Here is a 19,718-nt window from a genome sequence, read left to right as displayed (position 1 = left end):
AGTTACTCCATTTCTTAAATAAAATGATAGTTTATGCTATTCTAGTAGCTACTTGTACTCTTCTGAGAATAATTAGCTGATCTTGCTGTTGCATGTAGTGCTTTTGGGAAACACTTCTAGCACCTTTCTTCAGGACCTGGCATTCTTCACTTTTCACCAGGACAACATGACAAGTTAAGAAGAAGTGGCTAGCGATAATAAATCTTCCAGGTGCTGGCTTTGCTTTACTATGTTTTAAGATACATCCCTTCCCTCACACAAGGTTGCTAGGGTGATATGTGACCTCTTTCTTTAAAAAGTGAACTAAAGCCAGCAAGACTCTTTTTAGAAGAGTAAAAGCACAAGAAGAATTTGAAATGAAGTGCGCAAGAGAAACAAGAAAACTCTAATGGAGTACAGCTGATGCTCTCTTTTCCCAAATAGATAAAAACACCTACAGTGAATAAGAGGTCTTGTGATAAGCAAGTGATTTGTGTCCTCTTGAACTTTTGAATAGATTCTTAATTTTAAGCCATTATATATTTAATTGAAACGTTAGACATATTACTCATTTGTGTGTATGCACTTTCAAAACCCTATGCATTTGCCTCAAAAGAAAAATAATAAAATAATGTAATAAGGGTGATGTGATATTTATTCTGAAACATTAAAATGAAGTTCACTGCCGAGAAAATCAACTGATAACAATAGTAAAGGAACTGTGAAATTTATTTTTATTTTTAATGAAAACTTCATATTCTCCAAGTCAAGTTTTTATTAAAAAAAAATAAAAGAATAAAAAATTCAATATATCTGTACTTCTACTTTTTTTTTCTACTTTTCTTAAAGAAAGAACCATCTATTAAAATAGCTTTGCTTAGTCTATTAAAAACAGTGTGAACATACTGTATAGCACAGGGAACTCTACTTAATGCACTGTGGTGACATGAATGGGAAGGAAGTCTAAAAAAGAGGGGATATATGTATATGTATAGCTGATTCACTTTGCTGTACAGTAGAAACTAATACAACATTGTCAAGCAGCTATACTCCAATAAAAAGTAATTAAAAAAAACCAAAAATATGACAATTCCCAAACATGAAAATGTAGATTTTCAGTCAAAATTTTCCACATGGCCATCTGTACTTGGAAATTAATTGGAGAGAAAAGTTGATAATTCTAGAGAAACACAGCATTAAGAGTACTTCTTTTAAAAAGACCAATAAGGGGCTTCCCTGGTGGCACAGTGGTTAAGAATCTGCCTGCCAATGCAGGGGACACAGGTTCGAGCCCTGGTGTGGGAAGATCCCACATGCCATGGAGCAGCTAAGCCTGTGTGCCACAACTACTGAAGCCCACGTGCCTAGAGCCCGTGCTCTGCAATAGGAGAAGCCACCACAGTGAGAAGCCCCCGCTCGCCGCAACTAGAGAAAGCCAGCATACAGCAACAAAGACACAACGCAGCCAAAAATATAATTAATTAATTAATTTAAAAAAAGACTGATAAGTAAATTATTTATTCATTTATTTATTTCAGTTTTTTATGAAAACCATCTGGGAAGCCATCCTCTGGCATCTCTGTCCTGATGCAAGGACCAGCCATCATGTCTTGATGACATCATGCTTTTGTAGTCCTGGTCGGTAATCCCTAGCGTCACTGGTCTCCTCAACATTTTCTGCCCTTTTCTTTAAACCTGAACGGCTTTCTCAGTCCTGAACTGATCATTGCAGCAGCAAATTATAAACAACAATTAGAGTTACAGAGGGGTAGCTTATACATCTTCTCTATTCTAAGAGATGAAGAGAGAAATTTCAGAGCCTCTGGAATTAGCCAAAAATTCTAATGAAGGAATTAACTCTCCTGATGAAGAATTGCAGTCATCATGGAATTTTAGCAAAACAGATGAACAAATAAGATAAAGGATCTGAAAGAAACCAGAGTAGAGGTATTTCCTAGTTTGATACTCCTAACTGTGTCACTATTTCTCTTTTAAACAAGGTTTATTGCTAATACCAGAGAAGTGCTTTTTATTGTTGTTGAATTTTAAATCAAATATGAGCCTGAGTCCACATATCTCAGTCTTTCCTCAGTGAAGTGCAAACAGGCACAGTCCAGAAATCCAAGGGTAATAAAAAAGAAAACTAACACTTAACACAAGTAACTTAGAGCACTAATGGCAATTAATTTGTAACCAACAATACCTTTCTAGCCTCATCCATTTCATACATAATGTAGTCTGGAGACTTTCAGAGGTTAACCCCCCAACGTTCACCTAAACCCACCTGTACAGTTTTCTGTCTCTCGTTCTTCTTCTCCCCCTGAGGTCAACTTAACCTGTTAGACTTACTTCTTAATTATCCCTTAGCTCTCTTTGTTGTATAGGTTCTGCATCACAAACAAAACCAGGCAAAACACAGAATATTACTTGAGTTAGAGATTAGGGCATACAATATGAGTTAACAAAGACACTCTAAATTGAATTAATACATCATTTACCCTCTGTCATCTAAAAGTTGTTATTTTAGGGAAGTAAATACAGTACAACGCTTCAGTAGCGTTTTACTGTGACGCAGATTTGGATATCACGGGACTGTCGTTTAGAGCACATTCTTACCCCACATCCATGCTCAAATGGGGATAGGCTGGCATATGGGGTTGCTTGGAAGTGACTGCCTTGTGGTTATTTGGGGTGGGACTTTCTCAATTCAAGGTGAGGTCATTTGGGGTCACTAAAGGTTTTACTGTCTTTACTTTGCACATTTATGACCAGGCAATCCAACTGAAAAATAGTGGGGTTTTTTTACTTATCATTTCACTAACATGACATACATTTTAAGAAATTGAATTTTGTGGACCCCATTTATACTATTATGGTAGGATTTACCTTCAATTGATTATGTAAACAACACACGCTCATTATGAAGAATTAGAGTAGTACAGAAAGACAAAAGAAGAGAGTAAAATCTTCACACCTAGATACAAACAACTGGGATAAATGTTGACTGAACAGTATTCCAGACTTCTCTCTATCCAATACCAGGGACTTTATATTTCAAGTAACAAAAAGATTTTTAAATACCATCCTCATAAAGAAAAAGCTACCTGCAAGAGATGTATCCTAGTGGTCTTACCTGGACTACAAGGTAATAAACTTCTATCACAGACTGTCGTGTAAGAAGGGTCATCGTCTCTCTGTGAGCATCAGATAAAATCAGAGCTATGGGCTGTAAGCTTACAGTCTGGTACCCAGCTCATCTCAATAAAGTTTTTAGGTTGTTAGTGTCAGACTCCAAAATAAGGAAGGCTTCCAGAATGAAGAAGGCATAGGCTCCAAATGAGAGTAGAGGTCAATATCCTCGAGCCCAGGAATCAGTAAACCAGCAGAACTGCAACCCTTACAACATGGAGCTTGAGCTGGGCCCCTGTGGTCTGGGTGCTATACCTCTTCCAGCATGTTCTCCCTGCCCGTGGGGTGAATAATTTTCCACCTGCCCATAATCCTTATGGAGTTTAATTACCCTCCCCCCATATATGCAATAGTAAATTAGATGGGGATCAACTCAGTTGTTTTATTTAGGACAAGGAGGTACCAGATTTTTCTTAAAAAGTAAACATAAGATGCAACCAAGAGAGAGCAGGGGTCTTGAACTTAGATTGCTGAGTCTCAAATCCCATCACTGCTATTAGCCAGCTGTTGACATGTGTAAGCAATTTAGTCTTCTAAGTCTCAGCTTCTTCATCTCTAAAATGAGGATAACATCTCATTAAGTTGTGTTACAATCAAAAAATGGGCAGAACACCTAAATAGCTCCAAAGAAGAAATACAGATGGCCAATAGGCACATGAAAAGATGCTCAACATTTCTAATTATTAGAGAAATGTAAATCAAAACTATGATGAGGTGTCACCTCACACCAGTCAGAATGGCCATGATCAAAAAAATCCACAAACAATAAATGCTGGAGAGGGTTTAGAAAAAAGGGAACCCTCCTACATTTTTGTTGGGAATGTAAGTTGGTGCACCCTTTATGGAAAACTGTATGGAAGTTACTCAAAAAACTAAAAATAGAATTATCATATGATCCAGCAATTCCGCTCCTGGGCATATATCCAGACAAAACTATAATTCAAAATGATACATGCACCCCTATGTTCATAGCAGCACTATTCACAATAGCCAAGGCATGGAAATAACCTAAGTGTCTGATGACAGATGAATGGATAAAGAAGATGTGGTACATATATAAAATGGAATACTACTCAGCCATAAAAAAGAATGAAATAATGCCATTTACAGCAACATGGATGGACCTAGAGATTATCATACTAAGTGAAGTAAGTCAGAAAGAGAAAAGACAAATATCATATAATATCACTTATATGTGGAATCTAAAATATGACACAAATGAACCTATCCATGAACAAGAAACAGACTCGCAGATATAGAGAACAGACTTGTGGTTGCCAAGGGGGAGGGGATGCGGGAGTGGTGGAGTGAGAGGTTGGAATGAGAGGTTGGAATGAGCTTATATATAATAAGTTATTATATATGCAATAGATAAACAACAAGGTCCTACTGTATAGCGCAGGGAACTATATTCAATAACCTGTGATAAACCATAATGGAAAAGGATATAAAAAAAGAATGCATATATATATATATGTATATATATATATATATATATATATATATAAACTGGATCACTTTGCTATACAGCAGAAACTAACACAACATTTAAATTAACTATACTTCAATAAAAAATAAATAAAATGAGGATAACATCTCATTAAGTTGTTGTCACAATTAACTAGAGCAACAAACGTTAAAATTCAGTTTAATTTCAACAAGTGTTAATATCCCTATAGTTCATCTTAATCTCTTTCCCTTGTTTCAGATTTCTGATTAATGCCATTATACTGCAAGAACATAATATGACATATCTCCGTTGAGAAAGTTGGGTCAGATTACCCAGATGGTTAGGTACGACTGGAAAAATAAACTATGTCTCCCAACCTCCCTGTCCATTTCTCTATCCTCTGAGGTATATTATTTATTTTAAGGGTCCTTGCACTCTCCTTCAGTCACTCTTAAGAGCAGGTTGTCTTCTAACTTACTGGTGAAAAAGACTGCTTTTAGCTTCACAGCATGAAAGAGGAAGAAATCTTCTGTGGCTTGCCCAGGTAGTGAACCCAGCGGTTTCTTAGAAAAATAATTCAATGTGTCCTAACAGGTAAAATTCATTCATGTGTGTCTAGTCCTCAGGAAAGGAAGGTCCCAGATCATTAAATGAGAAGCAGGGAAGCTTACCAGGGTCAGGACAGTCTGATTACCAGCAGGTTAAAGATGCTGAAGAGGAGAAAATCCAGGGTTTCCATATTTCTGAACAGTAAAATTCATAGTCTTGCTGGGTTCTGGTGAGGACACCCATGCAGCCAGTTTTGAACAGCTTTTTGTAGAAAACTCCAAGTGGTATTTTTGTGATGACAAGCACATGAGACCTTGTTTCTATATATGGACTTAAAAGTCACAACTACAACCACAGAATGCATTTTGAGAATATAAGTTTATCAATAAGAAGTTAATCCACAGGATCAAGGTGAGTGTACAGAGACTGCAGACACTTTCCGGAATTCTTTTGTCCTTTACACATCCTCCATGCATTGTGCTCATTTGTTCAATTCTGACCTTTAGAAGTTTGGAATTGCAGAGTCAATTTTCTGTAAGAGTAGAGGTGGAGGTCGAGGTGGAGGTGACTGCAATAGTGTTATCATTTCCTAGCCCAGGCACCCTATCCAGAACTTTCCATACCCTCACATATTTAATCTTTACAATGTTTAACAGCAGCGATAAGACAATAGCTACAATAGATTGTAGGCTTCTTATGTACAGAAACTCTTCTAAGTTTCTTCTATACACAATCTCCTTTAATTTTCATTTTAATTCTGTGAGGTGAGTATCATTTTCTACTTTACAGATGCAGAAACTTACTTTCGGGGGTGCTAACAATGTAAGTAACTCACCAGAGGTGTGAATGTATTCTGTGTATTTACACAGTTTGTCATTGGTGCAGCTGAAATTTAAATGCATATCCATGTGAACACACAGCCTGAGTCTGGTTTTCGTCATTATGTTATACTGCGCAATTCAGACATATTTTATTATTGCCTTTGTCATTAATAACATAATTTTTATTTAGGTCCTACTCATTGTAGCAAGCATATTACTAGATGCTTTATTATGTTATCTTGATTACTGCTCACACTTACCTATATTATTGCTTTTATCCCTATTTAATAGATCAGGATACTGAGTTTCAGAAAAATGGGGTCCTCAGGGCAAGTTTACACATTAGTTGAATGACTCTTGTGAGATACTGATCCAGACCTGTGTTGGTCCATAGTCTATGTCCTTTCCACCAAACTTGACTGCTAAACAACCTAGGGGGAAAAAAAATAATGGTGACTGCATCCTTCTTTAGGTATAAGATATCTAGTAACATAGTTAAAATAACTGTTTGGTAAATCTCTAAAACTAATATGTCATATTAATTGTGAAATCACTGAGCTGCACTGACATACAAAGAGAAAGCAAATTCCCAAATGCTGGCACTATCTTTTCAATCCTGCCCTGTTTAGTTGCCACTAATCATTAAAACCTCTGTCTGATTATGTTTAAAATACCCACCCCTCAAATTTCACCTCATAAATTCAGGTGAAGTGAATAAGAAATATATTGTATTTTGTTGGAATGATAACTTAGACCCTGTATGTAGTGTTACAGGGGTGACATGACAAGTCATTTATTTACCTAATTTTAGCTTTTGCATACCAAAGATAGGTTTGGTTGTGTGCATAGAAAATAAATATGAATACTTTCCCCCTGAGATTGGCAAAAAGACAAGGATGTTTGCAATTGTCAAATCTATTAACATTACACTGGAGGACAAGCTAGTGTCATGTGTCAAGGACAATAAACAAAATGTATAAGGATGGGAAAGGAAGAAATAAAACTGTCAGTATTTGCAGACAATATGATGGTATCTCTAGAAAATCCAAAATAACCCACATATAAATCATAAGAATTTATAAGCAAAATTAGTACATTGACTGGTTAGAAAATCAGTATAAAAACGATATCTTTATATACCAGCAATAAACAGTTCAAAAATGAAATGTTTACAATTTTATAATGAACACTGAAAATAACTTTCAAAAACACCAAATACTTAGGAATAAATCTAAAGGAAATCATGCAAAACTTCTATACTGAGAACTACAACATGTAGCTGAGAGAATTTAGACTACTTAAGTAAATATGAATTTGAAAATTTAATATTGTAATGATGATAATTCCACTAAACTCATTTATAGATCTATTGCAATCCTACTCATTATTCATAATAACATAATAAAATATATCACTTTATTATTGTATTCTGGTGTGGAAGTTCTAAAATTTATTATAGAAATACAAAGGGCAAAGACTAATCAAGGTGAAGAACAAATCTGAAGAACTTACTGACAAAACATCAACTCTTATCAAATCTATGGGGAAAGTATGGCCTTTTCAATAGTGTTGGGTCAATGGAATATCCATATGGGGAAAAATAAATCTCAGGCCATACTCAAAAATAATTCCAGGTGAATTGTGGTTGTACATGTGAAAGGCAAATCAATAAAGCTTTTAGATGAAAACATATAAGATCTTTGTGACCTTAAGGCAAAATTTCTCAATCAGACCATAAAAGCAACTTGCCATAAAGGAGAAGATTGATCAATTCAAATTAACTAAATTAAGAACTTCTATTAAATAAAAGCGTGAAAAGACAAATCACAAAATGAGAAAACAAGGAAGGTACATATTCATAGGAAGAATGTATAAAGAGCAATAACTCAATAAATAAAGACAGACCACCCAATGTAGAAATGGAAAAAACTTGGACAGGCTTTTCACAAAAAAGAATATCCAAATAACTGATAAACATGAAAAATGTGTTACTCTACTAATAATCAAAGAACTGCAGATTAAAACTACAATGTAATAACACTAGACACTTTCAGGAATGGCTAAAATTTAAAATAAAAACATAAAAATGAAAAGTCTGACAATACCCAGTGCAGGCAATGATCTGGGGCAAATAGAACTCTCAGACGCTGCAGGGCTGGTGGGAAGGTACACCTGTACAATCACTTTGGAAAACTCTTTAGCAATATCAACCGAAGCTGATCATGTGTACAGCCTAAGATCCAGCAATTCTATTCCTGAGTATATACTCAGTCAAAATGTGTAAGATACATTCAGGTGCAAAAATATTCCTAGCAGTGCTATTTGGAATAGTCCAAACTGGAAACAAGCTGAATATCCATCAGTTCTAGAATGAATAAATAAATTGCCCTATAGTCAATCAATGAGATACAACATCATTGAAAATAAACTCCTAATACACACAGTGAGATGAATGAATCTCACATGTATAATGTGAATAAAAAAGTAGACACAAAAGAGAAACTATATGATTTCATTTTGCAAAGTTCAAAAATTGGTAAAAGTAATCTACAGTAATAGGAGTCAGAAGAGTGATTACCTTGGAGGAGAAGGCAGGTGTTGTAACTAGGATAAGGTAAGCTTCTGGGTGCCAGAAAGCTACTCTCACTTGATCTGAGTGGTGATCCTACGGATGTGCTCCTTTTGTGAAAATTAATTGAACTGTACACCCATGATTTATATATGAATGCTAGACTTCAGCAACAAATAAGTCAATGGAAACAAACAAAACCAAGAGTTTGGTCTTTTAAGATGGAAAATCCTGTGGAATGTTTGATGTACAATAAACTAGATAAGGTACCTGTACAACATTAGGTAAGGAGATAGTGTAACCAGACTCAGAAAAAAAAGTTTTAATTGTAAGAAAAAAATATATAAATTCGTTTGAATATTTTTTAAACTAGATATCTTTTTAAAAAAATGTGATCGAGAGAAAATCTGAATAGTCTAAAACCAGAAAAAATATGAAAGTTTGTAGAAAATTAACTCCTTCAAGGGCAAAAAAGCAACCTCTTCGAGGGTTCTGGGTCTAGATGGATGTAAGGTTTTATACAACCTAAGGTAGCACATTATGAAAAGTATTACAACTAATTAATTAATATATTAATAATATAGTTTATATTACTATAAAATATTGATAAATTAAATATTTGTTTCACAGTTTTTTGCCAAACATGATATTTATTGAAACAAAAATAAAATGGAACTAGCATAACATAGGCTTGACAAGTCTAATGAAGTCTTAGCAAATCATGTTCAGCGATATTAATACACTGTGGTAATGCTGGACTCGTTCTAGGATGAAACCAGGAAGGTGCCTCAACCTTAACTATACAGACTGTGAAGATTGTTTCCAAATAATATGAAATTGGAATTCTGCCACAGGGACATTCCCACTTGCCAATTTTTTCTGTCTTCATCTCTGGACTTGCCGTTCTGGGACTCTATTAAAGACCAAGGTCAACTTGCCACATAGCAGCAAGAGGCTGCAGAGCCTATATTCCCACTTTTGAGGTAACCCTTTTCACTGAGAAATACCTGAGCAGTGAACAATTAAATGACTGAATTCTCTTCTTTTGGGATGTGGGAGAATGGAAAGGATTTAGGCAGCCAACCCTCACCCTTTGTAGTTACTGTAAATACCCTCAGCTCAGAAGTGAATTCTTATTTCCAGTTACATCATTAAATAAGTTTCAGAGGTGAGTTGGAATCAACCCATACCATCTCATGAAAACTCATTGTTAAATCTGCAGGGAATTTGAGGGACTAAGCCTTTGCCTGCGGGATCTGCACCAACTCTAGGTAGTTAGTGTCAGAATTGAATTAAACTGTAGGGTACCCAACTTGTGTCCCAAGAGGTGGAGAATTGCTTGCTGGTGTGCAAGAAAACCCCACACATTTGGTGTGAAAGTCTTCTGTGAGTAGAGAAACAGATTTCTTTAAATCACTTATCCTCAGAAACACTTCTATAGTAAATTTGAGAGTAGTGAGGACTCTGGCCACCACACCATGTGAAAAAGTTACTTCCTAAGCTGTTTCCTGAATATCCACTCTCATAAAGTTCTGGATTTTAACTCTTTGAGAATGCGTCTAATTTACATTGAACTGTGTCTCCATTCAGTTTGCTCATAAGCCTGACTTATGAGCAAATTAAATGGAGTACAAGAAAGTTGGTAAAAGCATTCAAGGTTATCTAGGTCCAATATTTTACTGCCTAGCTCTTGACATTCAATCCCTTAGTAAACTGACTGAGAGAAAGGGAGAGAGATTTGAAATCCCATGGCTGAGAACTCGAATGTTTTCAAGTCTTCTCTTTATCATGTATGATTTAGAATGCATGTAATGGAGTCCCACGTCCGATGTGTATAAATAGCTCCTATTGGACCTGACCTTCCCACAAATAACAATTATAAATTCTAGACCAAAAAAAAAAAAATGACCCAGAGCCAACTTGAAGAGGCTTCCACCTGCCAAAGATGAAACTATTTGATCTTCTTCAATAATAACAGTAAAGCCAATGAATCAAAACCCATCAAATGTGTTTAAATCCATGAATTGATCACTTTTTGACAATCAGTAAATAAAGAGATAGTATCAAACATTCATCCTATGTTCCCTGAGAAAACTGTACCATTGGTTAACCAAAGAATGCAAAGGATAGTATCTTTTCATTAATGTACTTAACATACATATAAAAGAGAAGATAGAATTAAAACATCACCATTTTACAGCCCTTTATAGCCTTTTAAAGCATCTATATCAATATATACACTTACTGGCAAAATATACTACACAGTATATCTATATATGTACAGTATATATATGTGTGTGTGTATACAGTATATATACACATATATGGTATTAGGAAAAGGGGAAATGCTTAATGTCCCTCTCTCTCTCCACACACATACACATACATGCACATGCTTAATGTCTATATATGTATATACACATATACATGCTTTATGCCTCTCTCTCTCCCTCCCTCTCTCTCTCTCTCTCTTTCTCTGTCTCTCTCTCCATACGTACACACACAGTTGACCCTTGAACAATGTAGGGGCTAGCAGTGCCAACGACCACGTAGTCAAAAATCTGCATGTAACTTTTGACTCCCCTAAAAGTTAATTATTAATAGCCTGCTGCTGACTAGAAGCCTTACGAATAACATAAAACAGTCAATTAACACATATTTTGTATATTATATGTATTATATACAGTATTCTTCAAATGAAGTAAGCTAGAGAAAAGAAAATGCTATTAAGAAAATCATAAGAGAAAATATCAATCCAGCTACAGTGCTATACTGTATTTATTGACACTATAAGTTTACATTGTCTTTTTACAAGATGAACAATCTGTCAATACCTATTTCAATATTGTCTTATGTGATACAAAACAGTGTAGATGTTGTACATACTACTAACACTAGACATCAAAAATGAAAAGATGATGTGAAAAAGAAATTCCTATTTATTTACAGGTATGAGGATTCATGCGTTGGTAAAGAAGAAACAGCAATAGGATTGCTTTGTGGTCGCCTAGTGTAATCTATTGCTTCATGGTAGCCATTAGTGTAGCCTACACATTAATGAATGAATCTTATAAAAATGTATAGCATACAGTAGTAGCCATATTTAGAATATATATTGGAGACTATGTTACATTTTTTTAAAAAGCCACTTACCTGTGACGACAGGCAGAGATGCAGCTTTTTCAATTATGAGAGAGGCATATTGTATAGTCATGTAATTCTTTGAAAGCAAAGTTATAAAACGGTAAGAAAGCTACACATGATTAAGTTTATATTAAATATCACTCACCTTATGCCTCTGTAAGGATAGGTTATACACTTCAGTACAAGTCTTGCATAAGATGTTCTATGCGATGAGTACTCAGACAATGATGACGGTGGTGACACAGACATGTCTCACAGTTCTTGCCATATGGTTACTAGATTTTCACATAAAGACAGGCACACATATATGAGATGTCAGTTTACTAACTGTACGGCATGATGATTATTTAGCACTCGGTAAAAAGAAGTGGATCATCGGACTTCCCTGGTGGCGCAGTGGTTGAGAGTTCTTCTGCCGATGCAAGGGACACGGGTTCGTGTCCCGGTCCGGGAAGATCCCACATGCCGCGGAGCGGCTGGGCCCGTGAGCCATGGCCGCTGAGCCTGCGCGTCTGGAGCCTGTGCTCCGCAACGGGAGAGGCCACAACAGTGAGAGGCCCACATACCGCAAAAAAAAAAAAAAAAGGATCATCATAAAAGTCTTCATCCTCGTCATCGTCACGATAAGCAGGCTAATAAGAAGGAGGAAGGGGAGGAGGGAGTGTTTTGCTGTCTCAGGGATGGCAGAGGAGGTAGGAGGAAAGGCAGCCACACTTGCTGAACTTTACAGAAATACATCATAATTTACATCTGACATTTTTCTTTTTCATTTCTCTAAATACATTTCCATACAAATTCCAATCCTTCTTCCACTGTTTGCTTTAGTTTCATAGAAGGGTCCATGTCATAAAAGAAGTCCAAAGCAGTCTAGAATAATCAGAACTCTTCTGACAGATCGTCTGATGTCGACTTGTTTCCTGGCACCGCTTCTTCCAAATCTTCTTCCTCATAGTCTGGCACTGGTTTGCAAGCTCTCATCTCTGTCCAGTCATCTCTGTTAATTCCCCTCGTGTGGTGGCTATTAGCTCGTGAATTTCTCCAAGATCCGTATCTTGAAACCCCTCCCCCTTATCTTTTTTTTTTTTTTTTTTTTGCCATATCCACAGTCTCTCTCATGATCTCCTTGCTTGGCTCTGTAGTAAATCCTGTGAAGTCATGCACAACATCTGGATATAGTTTCCTCCAGCAGGAGTTCATTGTTTCAGGCTCAAGGACTTTCACAGTTTTTACCGTAACAATAACGGCATCTTCCATGGTGTGAGCCTCCCAGACTTCCACAATGTTCTCTGTATCACGGTTCTCTTCTATAGCATTGAAAATCCTTTCCATAGAGGATCATGTGTAATGAGGCTTAAAGGTCCTTATCACCCCCTGATCTAGGGCCTGAACTAAAGATTCTGTGTTTGAGGGCAAGTAGACCACTTCAGTGTTGAACCCATGGAACTCTGGGTGGGCAGGGACATTGTCTGATATCAAAAAGAACTCTAAAAGGCAGTCTCTTACTCACAAAGTACTTCCTGACTTCAGAGACAAAGCATCAATGGAACCAATCCAGAAAAACTGTTCTAATTGTCCAGGCCTTCTTGTCGTCCAACCTAAAGAGGGGTAACTGGTGTTTGTCTTTTCCCTTCAAGGCTCGGGAGTTAGCAGCTTTATAGATAAGGGGCGTCTTGATCATAAACCTGAATGCATTTGCACAAAACAATAGACTTAGCCTATCCCTTTCTGCCTCAAATCCTCGTGCTCACTTCTCTTCCTTAGTAATGAATATCCTTTATGGCATTTTTTTTTTCCAGATTAGGACACTGTTATCTGCATTAAAAACCTGTTTAGGCAGATACTCTTTCTCCTCAGTGATTTTCTTAATGATGTCTTGGAACTCATCTGCTGCCTCTTGGTGAGCAGAAGTTTCTTCTCCTGTTATCTTGACATTTTTAAAGCCAAACCTCTTTCTAAAATTATCAAGCCATCCTTTCCTGGCATTAACTTCTCCAGTTTTAGACGCTTCACCTTCCTTTGGCTTTAACTTTTCGTACAATGACTTCATGTTAGTCTATAGCTGTGCCTTTCTTTTTATTTATTTATTTATTGTTATTATTTATTTTTGGCTGCGTTGGGTCTTCGTTGCTGCCCGCAGGCTTTCTCTAGTTGTGGCGAGTAGGGGCTACTCTTTGCCGTGGTGCAAGGGCCTCTCACAGCAGTGGCCTCTCCTGCCGCGGAGCACGGGCTCCAGGCGTGCGGGCCTCAGCAGTTGTGGCACGTGGGCTCAGTAGTTGTGGCTCGTGGGCTCCAGAGCACAGGCTCAGTCGTTCTGGCGCACGGGCTTGGTTGTTCCGTGGCATGCGGGATCTTCCCGGACCACGGCTCGAACCCGTGTCCCCTGCATTGGCAGGCGGACTCCCAACCACTGTGCCACCAGGGAAGCGCAGGTGTGCCTTTCTTATAGCAATCTTACAATCTTTACACAAAAAAGCTGTAATTTTAACATGAGATAAAAAGATACTTCACAAGAAGTGCAAGTTTTGTGTGCCTGTTGACATAGCTGTAGCAACAGCCTCATGAATTTCCTTTTCTTTTTTTAAAAGGTCCTTAAACTGGATTCATTTATCTTGAAGTGGTGGGCAACCACAGCTGCAGACCTCAATCTATGGTACATATCAAGTAATTCAACTTTTTCTTATAGTGTCATGACTTTTCTCTGCCTCTTGGGAGCACTTCCATTAACACTAGTGGTACTTCTTATGGGTTTACGAGGTTTACGGTTATTCATGGTTTATGCTATTGCACTAAACAAGATGAAAAACATGCGAGAAGTGTGATTGATCACTTTTTACTGTGATATGCAATTTACCGGACAAAAGAACTGCTCACATGGAGATAATGAGTGTCACATGGTTAAGAGGACGGTGGCTGCAAAATTGCTACATATGCACTATGGTTAATTTTATGCAGTTATGATTTAAACCTGCATCTTTACCTTCGTTTACATTTCTCTCAACTATGAATAGTGCCATGTACAGTCTGCGTTTGTGTGCACAGGTTTTGATAAATTTTAACTCTTTCTAATAGATTTGTGTGTATTTTATGGTAGTAAATGATAAAATAGACTAATATCTACATATATTTTATGCATTCATGACACCTTTTTCTTAATTTTTTTCTTTTCTTTTTTCACTATTTCTATCTAGGGTGTGCAGTTCATCTGCGACTTTATTCAAATTGTCACAAAATTTTTTCCAATATATTTATTGAAAAACATCTACATTTAAGTGGATCTCCAAAATTTTTTGCAATATATTTACTGAAAAAGTCCACATATAAGTGGATCTGCTTAGTTCAAACCTGTGCTGTTTGGAGCAACTGTATCCATGGAAGAAATTATTATTCATAATAACCTTCTAAAACAATTAATCCCCCTCTTAATGACTTCTATTCACCAATCCATTTAAACTTCTCTACTTACTTACTTAGTTATTAATTAATTATTAATTATTCTTCTTAATTATTAAGAACATTCAGTCATTTCTGGTTAGGGAAGATAAATGGCTACCTTTCAGTTCAATAGTTTAAGAGCCCCAAATTAGTTTATCCAGTTTAACTAAACTCATTTATCAGCAACCATAAAATCTGTGGAGTTTGACACTTATTGTACATTTGCTAATGTAAGTTACTCTAACAGGATAAAATACCTCTTTATGTGTTTATATTTGCCCTTGTCGGTGGGTCTTCCCCCTTTGGCCACTAAAGTTAAACCTTGAAGTCGACTGCCCTAGTGAAAAATTTAAAATTTCTTTTAAATAAGAAGTCATTCTTCAACTTAGACTTTTCTGTTTTGGGTCTGGGGTGAGACAATAGTCTTAAATCCAAGCATTTAAAGGGGAAAAGGGTTTTAAATCACAAAAGCTTCCTTTTCCAAAAACAAACCTTGATATTCTGAACACAGTTTTACCGTAAGCCGTAGTGCAGAGAAAAATAAAGATTTTATTAGCAAGGGACATTCTTAGTAGGCAGAAAGCAGCAGAAGCCCTTAGAATAAGAAGAAGGAAAGAAAGAGAAAAGCAAAAGTGAATCAAAGTTTCTTCACTTTTTTTTTCTGCTCTCCTATCAAAACTTGGGGAGGACACTCATATAACCCCAGGCAGATTAGAGGGAAGCTAAAAGCAGTGGTGGCTTTACCTAGTTTCATGTTTGAAAATCTAGAAAGGAACTGGAAAGCAGATGCTTTGGCAGCAACATGAGGTGAACAACACTGTGGACAGGGTGGCTTGTAGCGTTTGGGCAGAGAAGGCCTGGGGAAGTCCATGCTGCCTCAGTTCTAGGTGAGCTACGTGGGCAGTAAGCATTCATACTGGAATGGTGTGGAATATTTCCTGCCATATCAATAAACAAAAGATGTCACCGTCGTCAGTGATTGCAGCCACTTCCTACAGCGAGCCCTGAGGGGACTCACAAGGAAAGAATACCTGCCAGGTAGCAGCCATCAGACTGCAGCCACTGTGAGCCCCGAGGAAACTCAGGATGTGAAAACACAGGATACGGCCCCAGAGAGCTGAGGTGCATCTCAGAGGAATGATTTCGGTGAGCACAGACTCTTGCACGTTCCCATATATAGAAAAGTGCTAAATTCCTTAACTTGAGATTTCTGGTTTTCTTTAATGAACAAGAATATTTTTATGCTCCCTTTGCCCTTTGCTGCAAACCTTCTCTATATCCTCGCTCTTTGCCCACCGCCTCCCGAGAGCGGTTCTCTCAGGGTTATTGAGAGGCTGCCTCCCGGGCTTGAAGTCCTAAAACTTCCCGTCAAATAAAACAGAACTCTCAACTCTCAGGTTGTGAATATCTTTATAGTCGACAATACCTTTCTGAAGAGTTCTTGGTGATAAAGTTCCTGAAGTGTCCCCGGCCTTGGCAGGGACAAGACCCCACAGAGCAGACAGCCCAGGCTCAGGACAAACTGGGAAACGTGGTGGAGATTCAGAAGGACCTCACAGCCAGTGAGTTTACATCAGCAGGGTTGGAGAACGCGGGGCTGGACCCTCAGGCCTGGACCCTGCTGAGAACAGACCATACATTCTACAACACACGGAGAAGCTGATGGAACAGAGAGACCAGGCAAGACAGTTACCTCTCACCTGGAGCTGGGCAGGAGTCAGCAGAGGACACGTGGGGACCAGCGCCATCTTCTGCTTCCCCTATGTGTAGGCCTTGCCTAGGGAAGCAGGAGAGGCCCGAAAAAAAGCCCCCGTAGAGAGTCTGGACTTTCAATTGACTAAACAATGACCAGAGTTACCTACTGTTTGAACACTTAAACGGTTTCTTGTTTTGCTCAGTTGTTTTCCCTTATGAACAGGAATCCATACAGGAGACGGTTAAATCAGAGAAAGGAACTGAAGACAGCATTATTATTTTGCACATCTGAGCCTCATGTGAAAACATTCATTATTTTCAGGGACTTAGTTCTATAAAAAACTGACTAAAACAAATAAAAAGCTCCACTTGAAAAGACTGACTTCAATCTAGTAAGATAGCATATGAGACCTCAGTACTGAAATGGCATAAAGTATATTAATCATTCTTCATCTTGGCCAAAAAAATTAACTAAACTTTTTTTCCCCCTGTAGACACTTCAAGTATTCTTTACAATTATTTAATACTTGGAAATATAGATACCATTTATATTTCAAATTTTAGAATATAAAAGATGTATATGAAACAATCTTTGTTTGATAGCTTAATGTCACGGTATAAGTCTAGAAAAGATTTAAAATCTATTTTTATTGGATAAATTAACTGTGTATTACTAGGATAGTGGGGAATAAATTGACAATTTGACCAATCATCAATAATAGGATATAAAAATTTTCCTTTAGAGGTTCTAAAACTGTACCCAATGTTGACATTTAATTTATGACTTAGGCATGTATCTGTCACTTAGTTATGGTTTGCTGGTCATATTAAAGTTTTCTGTATTGTCAGAAACTAACTATTAAGAAATCTGTGAAGTAAAAATGAAGATTATTAGATGTTCCTCATACCTGAAATTAAATGTCTTAGGAGAAATGGTTTTGCTTATAATTTTGAACAAAAAATACTGAGATGGTTAAATATAACTTTTATTTTAAACAAGAACTTACAATTCATTGGTTTACAGGACAAGCTGAAATGGAAGGTAATATAATTACTCTTTAAAATGAAATTACAGATTGGATTGACAATGACTTTATACAACTAAACGAATTTATCATATTATAACATGTTAAAATTATCTTCCATATATTAGGAACTGATATCCAAATCCAGAGTTCTTACACATAAATTAAATTCTGTAAGTTAACAAAATTTGTTGATTATACATATACAGTCACTGTGAATATATTTTAGATGATCCCCATACTTGTACTTTCCTTGGAAAACATTGAGAATTATGACATATGAAGACAGCGTATAAGGGACCTTAAGTCGGCTTTGATCCCATTATTAAGAAATCCATATAGAATTGGATTAAGACAGCAGGACATCATGCCTAGCAAGTGACAGATGCAATACACCAACTTGAAATGCCTGTTTGAAATCAGGCTATCGTTAAAATCGGTCACCACATGGAAAAGGTGCAGAGGCATCCAGCTCACTGCAAACACTAGTATCAAGATGGTCAGTCTGTAGAACACACTTCGAGATCTTTTTTTTAATCTCATGATAGAACAGTTTACTCTCATCTCATGAACATCTGAGTTTTCTTCCGGTTTCACCTCAAAGCAAGTGGGGACCCCTGGTATAAACTTACGGGATGAAGGGGGCTGACTTTTCCCAGAGCCCAAGTGTTCTGGAAGCTTTCTTGAGCGGTTCTCTGGAGGAGGTCTCGCCGGAGCAGGCAGCACGCATGCCGTCTTCTTGCTGTACCTCCTTCTGTGCTTTCTGATGAACGAATAACTCCATTTCCGGCTGCTGGAGACCCTCACCTGAGGCCCACTCTTTTTGGAAGGATGGAGAGTTAAGTTGATCATCTCATTTTCTTCTAGTTGGTTTTCTTGGTTGGACAATCCACAGCTTATACTCCTGCAGACACTGGTATGACTTACAGTTAGACAAACTAAGGGCAGAATATACTGAACGAGCAATAAAGAGATAGTGAAAGCAATTCGGTATGCATCGGATGGCCATGACTCGACGCATAAATACCTGCTGCTGAGCAACGCTGAACCAAATGTCTCCTGAAGTTCCACAAGGCTGTGAAACACTGGGAGGGGAGAACACATTGCAAAGCCTAGTGTCCAGACAGTAGCGATCAGGAAATAGCCATGGTTTGCTGTTAAATGATTAGATACAGGATGCTTTATCATATGATACCTGACGATGGCGATAGATATTAAAATTAAAGTGGAAACCAGAACTGTCACACATTGAAGGAAAGGCATAATATGACACATGACCCTGCCAAACATCCACTGATCCAGCAAGACAGAGGTCAGTGTGAAAGGTGAGCAAAACAGCACGACCAAGATATCGGAGAAGGCCAGATTCCCAATGAGGAAGTTGACCGTTGTCTTCTGATTTCGCTTCCTCATGAGAGCCATTAAAATAAGTAGATTCCCCATAAAACCAAGAAGACTTACAAACGTATAGAGTCCAATCAGAAAATACTGCAAGTCATCGACACTGCTTTTGTAGTCATCCCAGACTGGGAAGTCAGAATTCCGAGTGGCAGAAGTATTGTTCTCTGCAGCAAGTGTCTTGTTATAATAATCCTTGAGCTCTGAAGCCATATTATTCTCCTGCTTGGAATAAAAAGACATTAGTTAGCAACTCGAAAAACAACTCCATGACTACTGTAAATTAATCCATTGAGAAGGAAACATTATACCATGTGTTCCCATTACCTTATTCATTTACTAAAAAGTTTAGGGAAGTCTTTAACTGGCAACAAGTACAGTGTAAATGTCAACCAATAACAATTACAGTAAGTGTAAATCTATCATCACTTCTATGGTGTGTTGACTCGTGTTAAAATAGCAGAACT

General features: G+C 37.3%; 1 protein-coding gene across 1 annotated transcript; it reads right to left on the bottom strand.

Annotated features, from left to right (window-relative positions):
- Positions 1 to 18,123: 18,123 nt before the first annotated feature.
- On the bottom strand, positions 18,124 to 19,510 carry NPY5R (neuropeptide Y receptor Y5). Its single transcript, XM_060147090.1, has one exon. The coding sequence runs from the start codon at positions 19,492 to 19,494 to the stop codon at positions 18,124 to 18,126; it is 1,371 nt and encodes a 456-aa protein (XP_060003073.1). The 5' UTR covers positions 19,495 to 19,510.
- Between the last annotated feature and the right edge of the window lie 208 nt (positions 19,511 to 19,718).

Source organism: Lagenorhynchus albirostris, chromosome 4 (genome assembly GCF_949774975.1).
Source record: "Lagenorhynchus albirostris chromosome 4, mLagAlb1.1, whole genome shotgun sequence".
NCBI lineage: Eukaryota > Metazoa > Chordata > Mammalia > Artiodactyla > Delphinidae > Lagenorhynchus > Lagenorhynchus albirostris.
Note: the sequence above shows the minus strand (reverse complement) of the source record. Positions and strands in the feature narration are given on the sequence as shown.

Excerpts from the sequence above, each read along its gene's own strand:
- NPY5R (XM_060147090.1), bottom strand. The coding sequence starts at position 19,494 with ATGTCTTTTTATTCCAAGCAGGAGAATAATATGGCTTCAGAGCTCAAG.